The sequence below is a fragment of the Urocitellus parryii genome, chromosome 9, assembly GCF_045843805.1.
Source record: "Urocitellus parryii isolate mUroPar1 chromosome 9, mUroPar1.hap1, whole genome shotgun sequence".
NCBI lineage: Eukaryota > Metazoa > Chordata > Mammalia > Rodentia > Sciuridae > Urocitellus > Urocitellus parryii.
In genome coordinates this window covers 84691464-84712973 of record NC_135539.1, presented here as the reverse complement: position 1 = coordinate 84712973, position 21510 = coordinate 84691464, and the positions used below count along the sequence as shown (strand labels likewise).

The 21510-nt window shown below is 51.8% G+C and overlaps 1 protein-coding gene across 3 annotated transcripts in view; it reads right to left on the bottom strand.

Moving 5' to 3' along the window:
• The window catches only part of Pcnx2 (pecanex 2), a 175663-nt gene that overhangs the window by 89896 nt on the left and 64257 nt on the right, over positions 1-21510 (bottom strand). For all 3 annotated transcript variants that reach the window (XM_026412957.2, XM_026412947.2, XM_077802720.1), the window contains 2 exons: positions 14444-14536; positions 13612-13762 (listed from right to left, as the gene is read on the bottom strand). In XM_026412957.2, coding sequence (XP_026268742.2) covers positions 13612-13762; positions 14444-14536 — 244 coding nt within the window. The remainder of the gene's footprint in view (positions 1-13611; positions 13763-14443; positions 14537-21510) is intronic.

Sequence of the window (21510 nt, the reverse complement as noted above, 5' to 3'; positions counted from 1 at the left end):
CCAGCAGGCCCACCCACCATCTCCACCAACCCCTAGCATGTGACCTCAGACTGTTCCTTTGTGTTCCCGAGCCTCAGCTTTCTGTGTCCCATGGGTACCTTTAGAGGGCTGCTGGGGAAGGAGTCCGGCTCCCTGTTCCCTGGTGGGTGCCGGGGTGGGATCCACACGGGCAGCACCTCTTGCAGTCCTCACTTGCTGCTCTCTCTGGGGAGGAGCAGCCCTGGTCCCACTGGTCAGAGCAGACTTCTAGTGTCACATTATCAGGCATGAGGGACACTTCCTCCCAGCCTCCAGGGCCAGGGCCAGGGCTGCTTCCACTGTACCCAGGGGCCCATGGTGGCTGTCCCTCCCTGTCACACACTCCTCATCTGCTAGAAACCAGGAGGCTGTCCCCACCCACCAGCACAGAGCACAGGAGCCTTCTGGAGGCTCCACCTTTTTCTCGGCAGCTCAGAGTCTAAATCAGCCAAGGGGACGGCGACTCCATCACAGCCCTGGAGTCTCGTTCTCAGTGGCTAAGGTGAACACTGTACCCAGGTAAAGCACAGTAGGGAGAGGCCCTTGGTGGTGGGGAGAAAGCACGCAGTTTGCACCCTGTGGGGTTGCACGAGAACGACTCATGAAGGAGAAATGCACTCTCCCAGAGCAGCTGTGCTCTGGGGTCCTCATCCAGATCAGAGGACAAGTCACCTAGTTCCAGGCAACAACACCAGGGCTGCATGTAAAGAACCTCAGGAAGCAGCAGACACAGGGCGTCCACTCTCCTCGCCGAGGCTTGTTTTCTACATAAGAAGGTGTTGTCTTTAACTCAAAAACTATCTTTGTGGATAAAAATATGAAGAGAAATTTGGTTTCAGAAATCCCACTTGACAGAACTGGCTGGGACAGGACAGGAACGGGGAGACAGGGCAGAGGGGCGGCATGGGAAGTAGAGGAAGAGAACAAACACCAATGCCCAGGCAGAGAAGGAGCGGCAACACCTGAGGGGTGGCAGAGAGGAGAAAGCCCGATGACCCATGAAGAGGGCGCAGGGGGAGGAAAGTTAAGCTCGGGGTAAGGATGCTGGGTCAGAATTCAGCTCTGGGCTTTCTTAATGGATGATGTTTCCTGGGGGCAGATTTGGAGATGCATTATTTCACAATGAATGAATTTTGATACATGATGAAGTTAGGGTCACACATTTTACATACGGATTAAAGTTTTTTAGTCTTTTGTGAAAGTATACGGAAAGTAAGAAAAACAAACATTTAAGACCTTTCCCCCTTTACCCCAGCACACAACTGTGACCCCTTCTTCCTAGAGAAAATGGCCTCTATGAGCTGTGGACTGGCCTCCCCACCACCCCTGGAGCAAATGCACCTGCAGACACACCCACCTGCTCCTCCCAAGGCTGAGCCTCAGTGCCATGCTGGATCCCCAGCTCCTGGTGTGTGCTGGGCAGTCAGTCCCATGCCCCAGTGGCCCCTCCAGTCCTCCCCACGGGAAGCACTCTGCACATCCTCTAAGAGCTCACTGCCCTCTCTGTACAGGCAAGCTCCCCAAAAAGCTCATCACTATCTGACCCTCCCAAGCCCACATCTCCTGCTTCCTACAGAAACTTCTGCCCTGTACCTTTGCAGCCACACCTGCTCAGAACTGCACATGCCAAGGTGCCCAGGCCTCCTGGCCACCCTGGACACTGGCCACCAGACGCCTGCCTGGTGAGGCCATGCCCATCTCTCCAGTCATTTCCAAGCACTCCTCTACTGTTCACGCGTGGCCAGCTGCCGGCCGTAGCAGCTCCTTGAGAAGCATGCGGGCAGCCTGCTCCTCCGCAGAGCTCTGTCCGGAACACCCTCTCACACATTTCCAGGGCTCCCCCTCTGTGTGGGTCCCTGCTCGAGGGCACTTCTCCGTGGTACTCTGACCACCCTATGAAACCGCCTCCTCTCGTCACCATTTCTTCACCCCGACTTACTTTTCTTCATACACCATATCCCTGTCTGACACTTGTTGACTGATGGAGTTTGCTTGCCCTCCACTGAAGTCTCAGCTCCATGAGGGAGGGGCTCCATCCCTGGCTCTAGGCCAGGAGACACCCCAAAGCACCCCCTGCCCTGAGCTACAGCTTCTCCATAACCTTGGCTCAGCTCTGTGCCATTGTTAGCTGTGCTCACTGTCCTGCGGGGTCCTTTGCTTCACCGTGTGCCCCTGACATCCGTCCTTGGAGTTGTAATTCATTCTTTCTCCAGGTGTAGGAATCTACGGAGGTGAATTTGCAGGTTGGCTTTTCTAGCTTCTGCCGACAGGCACTTGGTTAGGATCTATCTTCCACTATGAGGAGCATGGCTGGGAGACTCCTCCTGTATCATGGTGAACCTGCCTGCTAACTTCTGCGCAGCACACCTTGGGTGGGGAACTACGAGGTCACTGGGTGCAGGATTCCATAGCTAATGCCAATTTCCCAGGGTCACCGTGCCAGTCTGCACTCCCACAGGCAGTCATTTGGCTTGTCCCACGTCCCTGCCAAACACTCTGTAGTGCTGCTTGTGAATGCGATGTAGTCTCACTTCACATGTCCCCAACCACTGGGTGGGGACCTTCAGGTCTTCAGTGAGCTCTTGACCACTGTGACACACACGTCTGAGTGCTAGTTCTCCATGGCTGGCTGTCTGGCTCTTTCTCCCAACAGCTGACGAGCCTCTTCCTGAGTCTTAGGACTTGACACATCTGTGTACAACTGTGTACAGGTCCTTGGTCACGATAACAGCCTCTCGTAGAAAGAAGCCCATGACACAAACACATCCACCCTCTCTTCTCTCTCCCATAGCCTGCTGTCATTTGTAGGAAAACTCATGACCTGCTCCTTGCTGTCCTCTAAGGCCTTCCAGGTTTAGATCTGTGGACTCCCTAGAACCGACTCCCATGTAGTGTGAAATGAGCTCCAAGATCTGTTCTTCCTGTGACAGTCCTGTGGGCGGCTGCCACTCACTTCCACGGGCACAGCCCGAGTATGATGCCTCAATGCCTCCGTGTGGCCAGGTGCTCCAGAAGGCCCCTCAGACTCTCCTGCTGGAGAAGCTCCTAGACTGTGCTGTCTGAAGATCTCAGGACTGGCCCTTCATCCCAGGACGGCATCTCCAGGGATACAGGCCAGGGCATCCAGACCGTCTCCTCCAGAGGGAGCAGGACTCAGTGCTGACCTATTAGAACTGTCAGTCACTGGGATAGCGAGAGGGGAAACTTTCAACCAGCTATTTTAACGACTGTGTTTAAATCCTTTGTAATCAATGCACCCTCCATCTGCCTGCTCCCAGGTGGACCCTGCCACGTCCCCATCTGAGGCACTCTGCCACACTGCTGTGGACCCAGCCCCACCAGGCACCTGCAGACACCTGGCGCTTCTGTGTACAGTGCTCCTAGCACCAGGGGAAGTTTGCAGCTCCCTGTGCCATCACTGTGACTGCAAGGTCCACAGTTCACAGCAGTGAGAACACTCACCTGTCACAGCAGTGAGAACACTCATCCCCAGCAGACTGTGCCTTACGTGGCCTAGTATCTCAGTACCTAGTAGGTACCTGCGCTGGGCTGGGGTTCACTGAATGTTACCTGTTGTCTTAGTGTTTGGGGGAAACTCTGGATACTTAACAGATTTACTTAAATATGGATATTTAAAGATGGACAAAAAAAAAAAGAAAAAGAAAACCAAGAGACAGAAAGCAGTCCTTGGAATTGCTTTTGGATTACAGACAAGCAGTTCTCTAACTACATCATATCAAGCATTTCCTATTTTAACCTTTCTAAAGGTTCCCTCAACTACAGCTAGGTTTCTTTCTATACAAAATTACTTTTTTTTTCTGATTTCCAATCTGTAACAGATGGACAGTGTCAGACTGAGGCCAGCCCCTCAGAGCCAATCCAGTCTGCTTGTAAAATCCATTTACAGATGCCCATAAGCTTATGCCACCAATTCAGACAACCTGGGTGAGATTCCTGCAAAAAAAAAAAAAAAAGTAAAGAAGATAAATATAACTGACCCTAATCCACAGTGCTATTAGGAAAACGTCTGTGTTAAAGACAACGTTTAAGAGGCTTATTACTGAAGAGCAATGGGGCTGTCTGTCTGGGGGTGTCTGAGCTCTTCCAGAACTTGTCACGTTTACTTTCAGAAAATGACATTTTCCAGTGGGTGGGGATGGTCCCATGCAGCCTATGAGGACTCACTGCAGAGCATGGCAACAAAATTAGGTTTTCATAAGAATCCACCCATCCCAGAGACAGCAATGGAGTCTGAAGTGGAAGCTCGGGATTCGGCACCCAGGCCTGGCGGGGTGTCTGAGACTGAGGTTCCTACTCATCGAGCCCTTGGCCTGAGCTACCTGGGCATTCGAGGAAGGGGAGGGCCCCTCGGCCCTACCTTGTGGTGTGAGAGTGAGGCCTGCAGGCTGCAGGGAGACCCAGCACTGCAGGTCGGGTCCCAGGGCATCCACCACGGCCAGACGCGCACCAGCAGACAGGCGGCAGGACTACGGAGGCCGGTCGTTAGGAGAAGGCAACCAAGCCTCCAACTGAAAGCAGAGCAAGACACAGCTCTGCAGGAGGCTTCTGAGGAGGAGTCATGGAACCAGAACCCCCAGATCATTGACCCGTGAGTCACAAAACCTTCACTAGTTCCCAGGGCCTTAGAGTCTCTGATGCATGCAGACTGGGGACGAAGCGGCCACGCTGCCTGACCCAGCACAGCCACCACCGGAGCACCTAAGGGAACAGAGCATGACTACCACAGACCCCTGCACCTGGAGCGCAAGCCACCATACCCCCGTGGGGAAGTCAAGCTGGCCAGGAGCCCAGGGAGGGCAGCAGACACTCACAGGGCACCCAGCACAGGTGTGCACGCCAGGCGTGAGGGGAGCAGGTCACAAGAGGCAGGTCCCATCACCTAGCCAGAGCAGGGCGGAGAAGTGTGGCAGGGACACTTTGCACCTGCACTCCTGGACTCTCTGTCCTTCCTATTCCAGAATCCATCCACCAACACCACTGGAGTGTCCTAATGAAATGCTTCAGTCTCTAGATGGAGACAGCGTTGATCACACAAGTGGAACTCGCTACAAGGTGTCCAGCTGGAGGCAGTGGGACAGGGTGGGTGACGGGGTGGGGTGGACACAACACTGGGCCAATGTGCATGTGCATAATGCCCAGTGCCAGGGGGAACGCGTTCTTGCCTGTGGGGTGCCCACAGAAAGCCAGCACACGGGAAAGCTCGAAAGCACAGTACACGGTGCATGTTTGCAAGTCCCCACAGGGTCTCCCTAGGCATAAGTCAGAAAGCAAATCTGCAGCGGTATTTTATAACTGCCTTTCCATTAATGTCCTGAATATGCAAAGAGACCATAAAAAGACATTATTTGGCATTATTATTTCTCTCTTCCCTGGAAGATGAGGCCCCCGAGGAAAAGAGTGCTAACTAATTATGCCATTTACATGCTTATATATGACTCGTTACAGTTGAAAGCTTTATGCTTTCTTAAAGGGTTTCAGGTTGTGTTTTTAGATGCTCTTGCTACTAAAATAGGTCCTCCTCAATAATTAAAAACAATCCAGATCCTCAGGATGGTTTAGCTTTACAAAGACGACCTTCTCCAGTTCAATTTCTGAGTTGGGACTTGAACTGCAAGGACTCTGGGTCTCCTGTTTTACTGGGAACCAGGGGCAGACCACAGCCCAGGGTAGCTGGGCACCGTGGCAGGGGATGGACGTTGCCTTGTCCGTGAGCAGTCCTCCCTCCTGCCTCTCCTGCTGGACCACGGCTCAGCCTAGGAAGTCCCGAGTACCCTGGGCATGTGTCTCCTGGCTTCTTCTCTAGAAATAGGCTTTGCTTGCAGATGCAGTAGCATGAATCGAGGGTGATCACTAACAGCCGCAAAGGACATCGTGCCACCCTGCTGCTCGGAGCCCTCGAACTCTGCTTAGCAAACCTGAGGGCCATGACCTTGGCCTTTCTTTTCCCAGACAGGCTAAATCCAGAAGACCTGTGGCTTCTCCCCACACCTGGAGCCCTCTTCCTCCCACACCTGGAGCCCCCTTCTTCCTTTCTGAGGGGTGGTCTTCACCACACTTTTCCTTGAGGCATCAATTTAAATGTCATCTTTTTGAAGGCCCCTTCCCTTCCTCTCAAATCTAAATAGGGGCTTCCTGGTCCTCCCTCCCTGTCCCTGCGCCTTCCTTCTCTGTGCCTGAGACATGGCACATCTGCAGCCATCTGTGTGATGACAGCCAGTGTCGGGACTCTAGCTCCATCATGTTTCCTGTATACGGCCACTCGCTGGGTGGAGGACTGGTCAAGGACGTAACTGGGGAGACCTTGTGGAACAGTCCAGGGAGGAGCAGGTGCTTCAGGCAGTGAGTCTGGCTCAGGATCAATGGCCTCCTGGCCAGAGCACCTCACTCCTGCAGTGGCCACACTGCCCGCCCCCCAGAACTACATAGTCCCTGGCATGCAGTGGGCATTCCATGAACATTTCTAAGTGAATTAATAAATAAGACCAGTTCAACACCATGGAAAACTTCTAGAACAAACAGAGCAGTAAAGAGTGACATTAGGGAATCAGAACACAAAAGTCCTCGTTTCTCCAGAGCCCATTTGGAGGTTGTACCCACGACCCTAGGGCTTCATCCTAGATCCAGGAAGGCTGTTCTCGACTGCTCAGCTTGGAGAGGGACACCCAGGGAGCAGCGAGGGGGAGGGACACCTGCCTCTCCAGCCAGATCCATAGAATCAACCTGGCCATCAGTGGTTGTCCTCGTGTCTGAAGTGTCCAATCCACATGGGCTGGGACCTCCAGAACTGGGGGCTGAAATGAGCCTCTTCTTGTTGAAGACTTTTGGCTCAGGTTTGCGATACTATGGTGGCAGCTGAGCCACCTGGCACTGGGTTCCCAGGCCATGTCCTTGCTGCTGGTTACATGGGGCCTGTGCTTCTTCAGGCCTCCCTTGGCCTCACCCCTGTGAGCGGAGGCGACTGGGCTCCACTTCTCCTGTTTCCTACTGTGGTGTGAATCTGCTCCACTGCCAATCCCCAGCGGCCATCCCAGCCCGTAGAGCCTGACACAGAAGACAGATTTCCCAGCAGGCTAGGGAGGCCAGCCAGAGTCCGAGAAGGTCCAGAAAATCACAGGACAGAGATTAACTAACCAGCACGCTTCTGATCAGCCCTGAGTCCCTGTGCTGGCATTCAGACACACTTTCCAGGTAACAGCTCAGCTCATGAAGACTGTGTGCCTTGCTGTGCTAGTTCAACCTGGGTGTCAAGCTACTCCAGCCACTCTGAGTTAAAGAGGCTAAGGACAGCCGCCCAGGTCCTATCTGCTGAGGCCAGCAGCCTTCCTCTCTGGAGGAAAGGGGCAAGGAGTAGTCCTTCCACTGCTCCCCACAGCACCCCCATTGCACAGACAAGATGAGCCCTGAGATCCAGCACAGCATGGAGTCCTGAACTCACTGCCCCTCCTCTCCTGCTCCTTCAGTCATTGCCACCCATGTTCCACAGATCTCACACCTACATCAGTTTCAGTCACCAAGGAAGGTCTGTAATGCAGGTCATCCAGAAAGGACCACCCCTGTTGACAGAAATCTCAAAACCACAGGACACGAACATCCAGATGATAAAGGGTGACCAAGTGCCCAGCCCCACGGTGAAATGTGAAATGCATAGCAAGGCAAGTGGCAAAGGATGTCCCCTTTCATTGGGGACGAGGGGGGACACTCATGGGGCTCTCTGCTGTCTAGGACTATGCCAAAAGCTGCTCACGTCTCCTGTGTATTACCCCAACCCACGGTTCTCACATCTAGGACTCCAGTTGTAGACGGTGGGGGTGAGCCACAATGGTTAAGCACAGTCAGCCCAGGACACGGCCAGGATTTGTGTCCACTGCCCTGTCCTAGAGACTGCTCTCTGGGTCTGGACGCTACAATTTCCTCCTACACTCCCCAAAAGCATCCTTCAGGAAAAACCTGGTCACGCCTAAAGGGCCAGGGGTCAGAGAACATCAGACATTCCAACGGCAGCAGACGCCTCTGAATCCCAGTCCAGAGCCTGGCCGGGCTCGCTGCAGACAGGCCCTCAAGTGCAGAGCAGACGAGGCCCCACCGGGTTTCCTGCTCCTGGGCCCTTCTCTGGAGTGACTGGGGGGAGCTGTGCCTCCAAAGCGGGTGAGCAAAGAAGCGATGACTCAGAGGGAGTCTGCAAGGTGGGCGGGTGAAGACTGGAGCCAGGCCACCAAGCTGCTGGAGAAGCTGACACACACAAACACAGGACGGGGAGAGAAGGCGTGGAGCCACGGTGCATCCCGGACTCGCAAGAAGGCCAGGGGTCCGCAGTGTGCTCTGGACTTGAGCAGACAGCACTTAGACCTTGAAGCATGTGTTCCACAAGCAAGTGAAGGCTGTACTGGAGGAGGATGGGAATGCACCGTGGAAGGAGGGCGAGGGCTGCGCTGTCTATCCCAAGGGGAAGCCTGGAGACCAGTGAGTCCAGACCAGGAGGAGCAGAGCAGCTCAGGGCCAGTATTGGGAAGAAGCATGGGGGATGCCAGGAGGGACACCTGGAGGACAGGGAGCGATTCTTGCTGAAGACGAAGAAGCACAGATGGAGGAGTCGGTGATAGGGATCTGCTGCTTTTTGTTATAACTTGTTCCATTTTCCTTCTTTTCTTGTTTTTAATTTTTTTTTAATTTAGAATCAGGGTCACTCTAAGTTCTTAAGGCCTCACTAAATTGCGGAGGTTGGTCTTTAACTTGCTTCAGCCTGCCTCAGCCTCCAGAGCTGCTGTGATTAAGGTGTGGGCCACCAGGCCCGCCCTTTCCAGTTGATTTCTAATGCTATATATCACTTTGATGAAATGGCTAAGGTATTTTTTAAATGAAAATTTTAAAAGAAAATTAGAGAAAGCATTTTTAGAACCATGTTTATCATACGTAGAAACCAGTCTCTCTGCAAATTGATTGACAAGACTTGCTAAACTGTAAATAAATTTACTGGTGAATTACAAATCTGTGCCAGGCATGGTGGCCCCCACCTGTAATCCCTGCGGCTTCAGAAACTGGGGCAGGAGGATCTGGAGTTCAAAGCCAGTCTCAGCAACAGTGAGGTGCTAAGAACTGGGTGAGACCCAGTCTCTAAATAAAATACAAAATAGGGCTGAGGATGTGGCTCAGTGGTCAAGTGCCCCCTGAGTTCAATCCCTGGTACCCCACCCCCAACCCAAATAACAAATTTGGGACTCATTAGTGTATTAGTGGATTTTTTAAATTTATAATTTAAATAAAAATTTTAATTTAGGTGTTTTATAATCTATTCAATCCTTTATTCATGTATTCTAATGTATCCCCAAATTGTAACAAACTTCAGCAACTAGTGAGTTCTTGGGTACAAGTCACAGACAGTTGCACCTGAGTCCTTGGACCTACCTCAGAGAACTTATAAAGTCGATGTCACTCATCTGTTCACTCCACCAACGTCTGCTGAACACCTACTTGGTGCCAGGCACTAACCCAACGTTCAGCTACACAATTCCACAGACTTCCAGTTTGCATTTCCACCGGACTGAAGAGGCTGCCCCAGCCACCAGCACCTCCCCGACCCTGAGGCTCCTGTGACTCTACCTCACTCCGTACGTCCCCGAGCCTAGAAGCCTAGCCCCCCACAGTGCAGGCTCCTGGGCATCAGAGATAGAGGTGGTCATGCTGTGTCACTGTTCCCAGGGCGTAGCATCAGGTGGGGACCCGATGATTATTTCCTGAATGAACAGACAGTGCGGTCATGGGCATTTCCGGCTGGCACGGGCCCTACAATAACACAATCTTCCTGGGCCCTCTCGGCTCCACCAGAACCCAGGCATCTGGCAGGAGCATGACCATCAGCTCAGATCACTTCACTTTTCCTTGAAGCCTTAGAAGCCGATTATCACAACACTAACAGAGGCTTTGTGGAGGACACATGAACATGTGCCTAACGCCATTGCTCCTTTTTTGAAGGAATGCACTTCCTCTGGAAAGTTCTGGGGTAGAACGAAGGTTCTCACAGGCAGAATCTTAGAGCAGGCTCAGTCCACGATGTCATGGCCTGAATCCTCCTCCAAGTTCATGAAAATCAATTTACTTTATTTTTTAATAAAAATAAAGTGCCCCTTTAGTGCCCCTCTACCCTTGGCCTCTCAAATCCCACGTTGGGCTCCAGCCGCCATCTAGCCGGTCCCCTGGGGATGGTGGAAACACAGCAGCTTTGGCTCCGTGGGGGTGACCACACAGGCTCATCACTGTTCTCGCCCACAGCTCCTCCTGCTGCCGACCTGTACCACACATGACGGGTTCCGCTCCTGGCCAGACAGAGGTGAAGAACGGGTCGGGATCAGGATGGGGAGAGGCCTCACAGGTCAAGGGCTGAGCAGATGAAACCACGTCCTGATTACAGCCGTCAGCTCCGGCTGATACACTCAGCTCCGTTTCATAAAGTCGATCTGACATCTCCACATTCCACCAAGGAGAAGACATACCTGGGGCATGCAGAGGGGGACATGAACTGAAAGGGGACAGGCACCAGGCGTAGACTTGTCCCAGTGAATGTGGAGTGATGTGTTTGGATTAAATGCAGTTTGGCAGGAAGACCACAGGCCTTGCCTGCACAGGCATGGAGGGGCTCTGGAGGGCTGGCCCCGGGCACACAGCAGCCCTGGAGCTCACCAGGCCCTTAGACACGGCAGCTGCAGGTGCTGGACTGGACAGAAGAAGGCTCTAGGAGCGGTGGGAAGCTGGACAGGGGTGAGTACTAGGGAAGCTCTTCTGCAGGGACTGGCTTTGGGCAGAGACCCACAGGACCAGCAGCCTGGCTTTAGTGTGGGCAGCGGGAGGCCAGCATCCCTCTCCAGGAGCATCGAGGAGAGGGAGAGGGAGAAGGAGAGTGTTGTGTGTCTGGGAAACGCCACGCGGAAGGGAGTCGGCTTCACCCAGAGAGGGCACCTGGAGGGTCAGTACGCCCTGTCAGGCTTCACAGGACCTGCTATGGCAGAACCGCATGACTCTCCTGGGCCACCACAGTGGCATTACAGCCTGGGAGTCACATTCGGGGTGTGCCCATCACACAGAGCAGAAGGAGCACCAGACAACAACACCCTGCGTGCTAGTCACTCACTGGCCACAAAACTGGCAGGATCCAAGCTCTATCCCTGGACTTCCCTGGGCTTCCATTCTGCTTATTGAAAACAGTGGGCAGCACATGCCCCTGCCTTACGTGCCAATGGCAATCGACTAGCAATATCTGCTGCTGGCCCAATTCCAGGGCGCTGCTCTCAGGCAGTGATGCCTGCCAGTCCTGGTGCCCAGAGACAGGCCACATGCTCACCAGCCCTGCCCTGCTCTTTCCTCTTTCCCAGTGACAGTATTCTGTGCTCCTATGAAAAAAAAAAAAAAGGATCTGGGCACAGCTTTCACAGGAAAAGTCACATGACCAGCCTGAGTTTTCTGGGCACTCCTGTGGCCAGTGGGAGAAAGGAAGAGAAGCGAGGAAGAGGGCCGGAGGCTCAGGACAAGGAGAGTGGCAGGTGGTAGCAGCCTACAGCTCCTAACACAGCCATAGCTCATGACTTGTGCATTTGGATTTTCCTTCCAACACACACACTTTTGAAGTCGAAACTGCTTTTCATTACGTGCCTCATTTGTCAAGCCTGGGACCCTTGGCAAGACTTGAGGCTGCCTGTAAATGTCTAACAGACAGGGAGACAGGTCCCACAGCCTCTATTTGAGCCATGTAAGCAAGCACCTCCATTTCCCACCCGCCTCCATGGGGCCCATGGAGGCCCAGGGCCACCCACACACCCACCTGCCCTTGAAAGTGGCAGTCAGACCCAGAAACACACTCACTCCACTTGTTCTTGAATCTTGCACTAAAAAGTCTAACAGGCTTAAAATAGGTAAAGGAGTCCAATTTAAACTGAGCTCTTGCAGGCCCAGTGGTACACACCTGTGATCCAGCTGCCTGGGAGGCTGAGGCAGGAGGATCACAATTCAAAGCCAGCCTCAGCAACTTAGTGAGGCCCTAAACAACTTATTGAGACCTTGTCTCAAAATAAAAAATAAACAGGGTTGGGATGTGGCTCAGTGGAAAAGTGCCCTGGGTTCAGTCTTCAGTCCGTACACACTACATACATGAATGAATAAATACTTTGAGCTTTTTAATATTTAGGGAAGAAAAAAACAGGAAATAAAGAAAAGAAAGGGAGGGAATGGGGCAGGGAGAGAGAGAAAGAAAGAGAGTCCCTGAGTGGTTAACAGCCCCCTCCTATTTCCATGTCAAATTCCACACTCTGAGCTGCCACAAGAAAGGAAGCCCAAGACAAACCTGCCTGGTTTTCCTCCTTCAGTCGGACAGGCTCTCCTTCCTCCTGCAAAGGCCTTTAAATATGCAGAGTCAAGACAGAGGTGAAAGTATAGGCCGGCCCTGGGTCAGGGACAAGGTATACACACGGGAGCAGGTGCAGGTGAAGGTGTGGACAAGAGTTAGGCCACCGAAGGGGCCCAGGAGTAGGTAAAGGGACAGGCAGAGGTAGAGGGGGCCACTCTGGAAGCCACTTCCAGTAGTGCTTGAACTTGCACAGAACACAGAACAGTACGTTTCACAGCTGAGCCTCCATCTTGACTCTGAGGGAACAGCAATTCGAGCCCTGGTCCTGCAGCCCCCCGTGCTGGCCCATGAGGCCATATCACTTCACCTCTGCCTCATCATTGTTTTTTATTATCTCCCCTGCTTCCCTTCTGTGTCCCTAGTTCCCTGAGGCTGCTGGTGCTAGTCCTGCCTGGCACTTTCCTGTGAATCAGTGACCTGGCCAGCCTCACATACCTGTGCCTGGGAGTAGGGACCAGTGGATAATTCCCATCACAACCAGGAAGCTGCAGGGTGCTAAAGGTTCTGTGCAGTCTGGGCACCGCTGGACAGAGTAGAATGATCTGTGGTCTGTGGCTTTGATGCATCAGAGGATGGGAAGGAATGCATCAGTCTTTCTGCGTCTATTCAAGCACAGAGCAGGATACCTTGTGGGGACACCTCTGAGAGACTTCCTACAGTAAGTGCTCCTCACCTTGGCTCTGATGAGTCAGACGGTGGGTCTGGCAGTGTGGTTACGAGGCTGGTGCCCCCACGGGAGTTGCTAAGTCAATCAGCTGTAGACACAGTCAAGGGAACCAGGCATGTGACCAGAAACTCCAGGTCCAGGGCCTGATGGCCAGTGGCTGGTCTGTGCTGTGGCCCGTCTAGCCATTGTCCAGGGTGCACTGGAAGCACACTCTCCAGTCTGAAGGACAGCTCAATTCTCCCCAAGACCACTGACCAATGAGCCTTCCAACAAAGCCACTTCCAGTTCACCCTGCCTCAACTGTCTCCACCTGGTGGCCAGGACAAGGGGACTACCTGCACTATAAGGCCCACGCTCCCCATTCATGTCTTGATTGCAGGGAAACACGCCCTGTGCACCACCAGCCACATTGCCACGTGTAGACCCGTGGTGCCAAGTGCAGACCTGAGGTGCCAAATGCAGGCTCACAGGTCAGTGTCCCCCATCCCTCCCGCTAGGAGGGAGGCACACTGACCTCTCACTTCTCGCTGCTGGTACTCCTTGCTTTTGAGCACGGGGTGAGAGATCCACATCCAGGGGTGGTGCTTGCGGAGCTGAGGGAGCAAGTGGTGGGTGACGAGCCCCACGGCGCCCGCCAGCGCGAACAGGACGAGGCTGAGGAAGGGCTGCGAAGGAAGGGCGGGCCGGTCACCAGCCAAGGCCACGTCCTTCCCACTCCCTCTAGAGTCACAGCAAATTCCCAGCTTGCTTTGAGCCTCTGGAGCTCCTTCCACACCCCCATGGAACAGATTCCTGTGCTGGGGGCCACCGGGTTCAGCAACGGCCTGCAGAGTGGCCAGGCCAGGGAGCAGAGCCCTCGAGTGCGTTTTTGGTTTGCTTATAAGGACAGGTGAACAATGACAAGCCCAGCCAGCAGAATCCCTCATTGAAGGGAGGTCCCCCAACGTCAAGTGCTACACAGACAGTGACCGAGAGACTGGGCAGGAAGTCTACCCGGGCTTCTGCCTTTGCTCACTGCAGATCCCACCCGGCAGTCCTTCAGGCTCTGTCCCCACCTCAGTATGGCATGAGTGTGCCCCTAGCTGCCATCCCACCACTGACTGGCACACCCTGGCCTCCAGGAGGCTCACCATGGCCCTTACAGACAGAACCCCTCCCCAGTCGGGAGGGAGGTCATGGTGGACACCAGGTCACCTCCTGGACACCACTGCTCAGGATGCCATCCTCTCGACAGGCACTCTGTTTCCCCAGCTCATCTGCCTGCCCCGTGCTCTCTGCTCTGCGGCCACCCAGGCAGCAAGGAGAAGGGGCAGCCAGGAAGCACCCAGAGCCCAGGGGACACCTACTCTCAAGGACAGGAACACGGTGCTGGCGCTGACTGCAAAGGAGAGGACGGCCACCACAGAGCAGACAATGAGGTCCGACCTCAGGACATCCCTCTGAAAGAGAAGAACAGCTGTCAGGGTCATGTGTCCAGTTTCTCTCGGCAGCTCTGGGTAACCAGGTGAGTCGGACGGTGGGTGCTGACCTGATATGACTCTTCCTGCCTGTCACCTGCTAGCATATCCCCAGTGGCATGCCCTGGCCAGGCCCATCACCAGCACATTCACCGTCTCCTGCTGGGGGAATTTCAGGGGACCAAGGCCAGGGGTTGGGGGGTAGACCTGGAAGGTAAGCCCACCTGCTAACCAGGCAAAGCAAACAGGTGTGTGCGCCCCAGGAGGCACAGGGCTGCTTCCAAAGACACATGGGAGACCTCGTGTCCACAGCGCCCCAGAGGTTAACGAGACCTGCCAAGGAGACCCAGGTGCCACCAGCACTACTGGGTCTTGGGGCAGCCTGGGTTTCCTCATGCCCACAGCCTGGGCATGCCAAGCAGAAGCCTCCTGCACCTTTCTCACCATTTAAACCAGATCAGAGTTCACATTTCAATTTCAGTCCCATGGAGAAAAGGCTACTTCCAATGGTTGAAACACATGTGCAGCGTGCCCACACGCCAAATGCAGGCAACGGAGTGCTCAGTGACTTGGACATGTCTCTCCAGCACACCCACTGTGGCCCGAGCAGGAGCAGGGGAAAGCAACGTCAGGCCTGAGAACACCGATGCAGGGATGTCAGGCTTGAGAACACTGATGCAGGGATGGGAGAAGGGCCAGGGACCCTCACAGGGCATGATGTTTCTGACTGGCAGGTTAACAGGATATAAGGCACTATCGATTCACTTCAGTTAGTTATGATGCACAATTACGGATAACTTTAAGATATCTACAGTTCTCTGGAAATTCTGAAGTCACCAATGCTTTTATACCTCCCTTTCCTTGATTAAAAAGGAATTATGCTTTTGAAATTACTGTTTGGAATGTTATCTGCCAGGAAATGACCCAAAAGACAATCTCTACCCCATCTTTTCGGATTTTTAGCTAAAACGTGGAGCTTCCTACCATGCTACTGGCTGCCTGTGTTGACCCCCAGAGCCAGGAAGGACCCAGACAAGGGCAAAGGGGGCAACAGGACCCTGGCCGTCTGTGGCTGACCATTGCAGCCACGGTCCCGGCTAGCCTAACCAGCTGTCAAGGAAGAGACACGTCCTCCACGTGGGTTTGCCCATTACCTGCTGAGGTGGTCTTGAATCTGCCCTTGCACGTTTACAATTCACATGAAAGTGTGGAAAGGGAGGAGCCGCAGTTTAGATTTTATTTCAGATTTATTCTTTGTAAGAGCAATCTGACTGTGGAGCATGGAAACTCACTGGCTTTTAATTCTAAATCCATGAAACATTTGTGATCAGAGGTTTTCACCAAAATTTCACTCTCCGAAATAGCCAAGATCCACATCCCCCCTTGCAGGCCAGCCCCACGCCCAGAGGGTGTTCTGGGGTTCTGTGTCTTCCCGCTGTGTAGATATGCCAATTCCCCAGTGTTTCAATGACATGGTTTTATATTGTTTAAGAGGCACTGAACGTTTCTCCCAAGGGAAGTTTAAAATTTTTCCAGATATTTCACTTAAAATTGTGTCAACTTTAGTCACCATTCACGCTTGTTTAAGGGACAGCAGCAGCCCAGGGTAACTGCTGGATGGGGGCCCCTGAGCTCCTCAGAGTAGGACAGAAGGGAGTTGGCATGACCACTGGTCTCCCTCGAAGCTGGGTGACAACTGGAAGCAAGGGTGACCCCTGTCAGGGTCCTGAGGATTCCTCATAAATAACTACCCATCACCCTGGGTCTTTCTCTACTCACTGAAGTGCTCTTTCCACCCACCTCCCTTCCATACTAGGGTCTGTGAGCAGCTTCACTAGGCCTATGAACACCGCCCCCCGCCCCCCACTTTACTGTGTGCAGCTTGATGAGTTCTGATATATGGTCACCTCACAATCATCACCAGAATTAAGTCATTAGCATATCTATCCTGCTCCCAGTTTTCCCTCCATTCAATCACTCTGTCCTCTGGGGCTACTGGTCTGCTCTATCACTAAATATTTTTTTCTTCTCATTTTCAACAATGTTATAAAGATTGAATTATAGTATATGTGCCCCTTTTTGGTCTGGCTTCTTTCATTGAGAATGATTATTCTGAGATTCATCTCTACTAATAGTTCATTCCTTTTCATTGCTAAGTAGTATTCCTCTGTATGGAAATACTGGTGTGTTTATCTATTCACCTGAGTAGACATTTATTTGTTTTGGGTTTTAAGGCAATTGTATAGTCTTATGATTTGGCGGGGTGGGGGGGAAGGGTAATATTTGTTTAGATTTGCCAATGTACCTTCTTCTTGCTTTCCTCTTTATTCATTCTTGCATATTAGACCTTATATCTGAGATCCCTTTCTGCTGAAAAATATCTTTCAGACTGTATCCCTACTTTTAGCTGGCCTTAGTGGCACCTGCTTGTCATTCCAGCAACTCAGGAGGCTGAGGCAGAAGGACTGCAAGTTTAAAGCCAACCTCAGTAATTTGGCAAGGCCCTGTCTCAAAATAAAAAATAGAAACAAAGGGCTGGGGATGTGGCTCAGTGGTTAAATGCCCCTAGGTATATTTTATATATATATATATATATATATATATATATATATATATAATCAGCTTTGTTTGTCTAAAATATTTTTATTTTGTCTTCATCCTTGAAAGTTATTTTTGCTGGGTATAAAATTTTAACATGGAAATTACTTTATTCACAACACATTAAATACATAAAGCCTGTCTTCGGGCTCCACGGTGCTCTTTAAGGGAGCTCATTTGAGTTCAGTCTGTCTGCTGTATTTACCTGTGTGCGGATGGTCTGCATCCCTGGTGCTACAGTCCCACTAAGGTTGGACTGTGTGGATTCTTTCTTCTTTAATTTACCTGCTTGATACTCATTGGATCCCCAGTATCTACATCTGAACCTTCCACCAATTCTCACAATTTCTCTGACATTATCTCATCGTACATTGATTAGACTCCAGTCTCTGTTTTCCCAGGGATTCAGATCAGATATGGTAGGACTTCTTACTCTGCCCTTGAACTCTCCTCATTCCTCTTTGGTATTTACCAATTTTTGCCTATCAGAGTTGTATTCTGGAGATTTCCTTCTGTTTATCCTTCAGTTCACTAGTTGTCTCTTCAGAGGTGTCTAATCACTTGGGGTGGAGGAGAGAGTTGGTTTTATTTTTTACTCTATTTGCTTTATTTATTTGCTTATTCATGTAGGAAGCTCAATTTGACTTTTTCAAGAGTGCTAGATCACCTTAAATACATCCTATTGTCAATAAAGTTTTAAGCTTGCCTGTACTTCTTTAAATATGGTAGGTATAGTTATTTTAAAAATCCATGTCTGATACTTCCAACATCCGCACGCAGTATTTGTAGATCTCATTTTGCTGGTTCCTTGATTCCCTGTATACTTTCAAATTTGTACTGTGAACTATTCGTTTTCCTTAGAAAATCGGCTTTGGAAACACTTGCAGTCGAAGAGAATATTCTATTGAGGATTCACATCTTCCCTCCATAAGGTATTTCTGGCTGGGAACCGTATTAAACTCAATTCATAAATCAAGGGGTTTTGAAAGTGTGCTACAAATCCCTGAAAAGATACAGCTTTCCAAGGACACACGGCTTGCTTGGCATGGAGGCCAGTCTCCCTCTGCGCCCTGGCACTGGGGATGGGGGAGCGGCCTTCCTTCCTCTCAGCCCCACCTGAGACTGAGGCTCTGTGGGTCCGGGGCTGGCGATGGCAGTCTGAATTGGACACTCCACTACTGCAGCAGGCCTGGGCCCCAGGAAAAGCAAGCTCCCTGCCCCACCTCCTGCAGGTACCTGGTTCAGATTTTTACCTAGCAGTTCCTTATTATTTTGTCAGTTATTCATTACATTAAGAAGAATTTTCTAATGTTTTATTTAGAATTTGCTTTTGGTCAGCAGAGTTTGGTTTTGATTTTTCTGCCCTAACACAGAAACGGAAAGGCCCCCCCGTTTTCTCCTCCTCTCTCTCCCTCTTCCAGACTCGTTAATCCCCCTCTGACTTTCATTGGTGTCTGATGAGGGATTAGTTCATAAAATTCTTTTTTCTCTCCAACTGCTAAATGCCATACACTGAATAATCAATTCTTGACTGTGACATTATTTTCCATATAACTCGTTCTTATAAATAATTTGTCTCCTTTCTGGGTTTTTCTGATCCACTAATCCCATTCTCTAAACTTGAATAGGTCTCATATTTTGTTCTGATTATTCAGTTTTAATAACATACTCTTAAATCTCAAAAGTGCTAGTTCTTTTTCTTATTCTCTTTCAAGTTTTATTGAACCATTAACTGCTAATCTTCTACATAAACCTTAGAATCATTTCCCAATGCTGTGAATATAACTCCATCGGAACCATTTTGAACAATATTAAACCTATAAATTTACTTTCAAAGAACTAGCAGTGTATAAATCTCAGCTTTCCTGTTTAAGATCAGGCTATGCGTGTCCTCCGCCGCGCTTGTCCACAACTTCATTTGCCTCGTAAGGGACCTCTGCTGCTGAGTTCATAACAGTGCCGGTTAAGACCCTCTGGTCAAGCCATGTATCTGCGGTTCTCCTGAGTTGGGTTATGTTTTCATCGTATTTTCCAGGAGTATTGCTGCCCTGTTAGGGTGTCTTGCTTATCCAAGTTTTCTTCTTAGGCGGTATTTACTAACCCTCTTACTCTGATGGTTGATTCCAATGGGCCTTTCTGTGCGTCCTCTCTACATGTCACTGGGTCATCTCACAGCTCTCCTGTTGGGCCTCATGCTGACCAGGACTCCTAAGGCAACACTCAGTGATGTCAGCACTTCCCTCCATTCTCATGTTGCAGGCACGATGCTGAACTAAGGGGGTCACCTGCTCTCTCACATGCTTATTCCCTGAGGCAGTCTTCGTGGTACTTCATGCTCCCTGAGAGATGAAGCAGCGCTGTCTGGTCTCCATGCCCAGCAGGTTTCCGCAGCATGGGGCCCAGGGAAGCAGCAGCTGCAGCCAGAGGCTCAGGGGGTGCTTAGGAGGGGCCCCTAAAGGCCCAAGTTCCACACGTGAAAGTTGGGAGGTGTTTCAAAAAAATTTTGGACCCTAGGAAAGAAGGAAAATGGACATAACAAAAGCAGCACATCGGAAGAGGTCAGGGCTGTAAGTGAGGCCCGAAGGCTGTAGGCCAGTGGCCCGCGGGAGACAGAAACCGCGGTGGGAGTTCCCACCTGTCCTGACGGTGGCACTCTGGAGACCAGCCTGTGTGTGGGACTCGTCTTGCTCCGGGCACCCCCAGCCACCAGCAGAGCTGTCTTTCTGGAGCAGCGGCTCCTCGGGCGCTGTCTATTGATCTGCAGGTCAGAATCCCGGTGGACATGCTGGTCGAAATGCAGGTCCCCAGGCCACCGCTGACAAAGAAATCAGAAGGGGAGGAAAGGCCAGAAGCTGCAGTCTAAGAGCCTCCCTGGGGTTTCTCGTGCAACCAAGATTCAGGAAAAGAGACACACGGATGGAAAACGAAAGGCAGAGAGAAGACGGGAGCGGAGCGCCACCAGAGACCACCAGAAGGGAACCTCAGAATCGCACCGTGGTCCAGGTAGTAGGCATCAGCCCAGAGAAGCCAACTCTGATGTTCCCGTTAAGATGTTAGATAAGATCAGAGGCTGTTCAGAGAAGTGAACACAAACATCACATGAAGTCACCTCGCCAGCTGTGTGCTGCCTCTGCAGAGACGTCAAAGGGCACGAGAACCAGTAAGGCACCGCTGGCCTTCACATCTAATTACACTAATGAACTGCTATCAGCAGCGCCAGGCAAGTTTCCCGTCATATTTCTTTGTAATTCTTTCCTTACTTTTACTGCAATAAATCAGAAAATGGAGAGGCATCCTCATTAGGTGTGAGATGAGGAGACTTGGGGGGCACAGGGAGACTCGGGCTTTACGGCAACCTCTGGGACATTGGCTCAGCCACCGGGTCCCCTGGCACTCTATCAGCTGCGGTGCTGCTCCCATGTCAGCACCTCTCCCGTCTGGCTGCCACCACATCAGCCCTCCAGCTTTGCCTCCTGCCCTCCTCTGAATGTACCTCTGCTCTTAAAACTCACCAACCACACCCCTCCTCCCACTCAGTGGTGCGTCCTTTGAGTCTCTGGAGGTGACACAGAATACTGAATGCTCTAGCTTGAACTGTGGCCACTCTAAGGCCAGGGCTGAGTGTGCACTTGTTAAAACATGGTCCTGTTGGCCATGAGTCCTGTGTCCTGAAACAGCAAACTGCAGTTAACTTGTGTGAATCCAGCAGCATGTCCCGAGCACCTATTGTGTATCAGGCACAGTGGACACTGAGACACATGAGATGCAGTTCCTGGCTGCGTCTGATCACTGACTGCTTTTCCCTTTGTCAGTCCTAAAACACAGGAGAGCAGGAACTGGGGACTCAGCCTGCACCAGGCTCCGCACTCAAACGTGAGGGGACTTGCACAGTCAACGAGCGTCACTTCCTGAGAACTGATGGAAGCTGATTCTGGGGCAGCTGACACTGCCCAGAGTCATCTTCCTGGTGCACAAGAAATAGTGTCATTATTTTACTGCCCCGGGACTCTCCTCTTCCTCCCTCTCTCCTCCTTCCGTTTCCAACCAGGACAGTGATTCCCTTCAAACTGCACCACAGCTGTGAGCCTGAAGCCAGGGGCCCCTTGGGGGTGGTGCAGATGCCAGTTCAGAGCCAGAAGACCTGGAAGAGTGTTCCAGGCTGAGCACCAGGCGGTAGCAAGGCAGCAGGAGCAGCGGGTGGGGGTACCAGGACTGCAGGTGGCTTGCATTCAGTCTAGGGACCTGCTGTTTGGAGCCAGTAAAGGGCAGAAGCAACTGAACGGGTTCACAACAACATCCGGGCCAGCTGCCGCCACCGAAGACCATGGGGCACCTGGGGCCCGAGGAGATGGCACCCC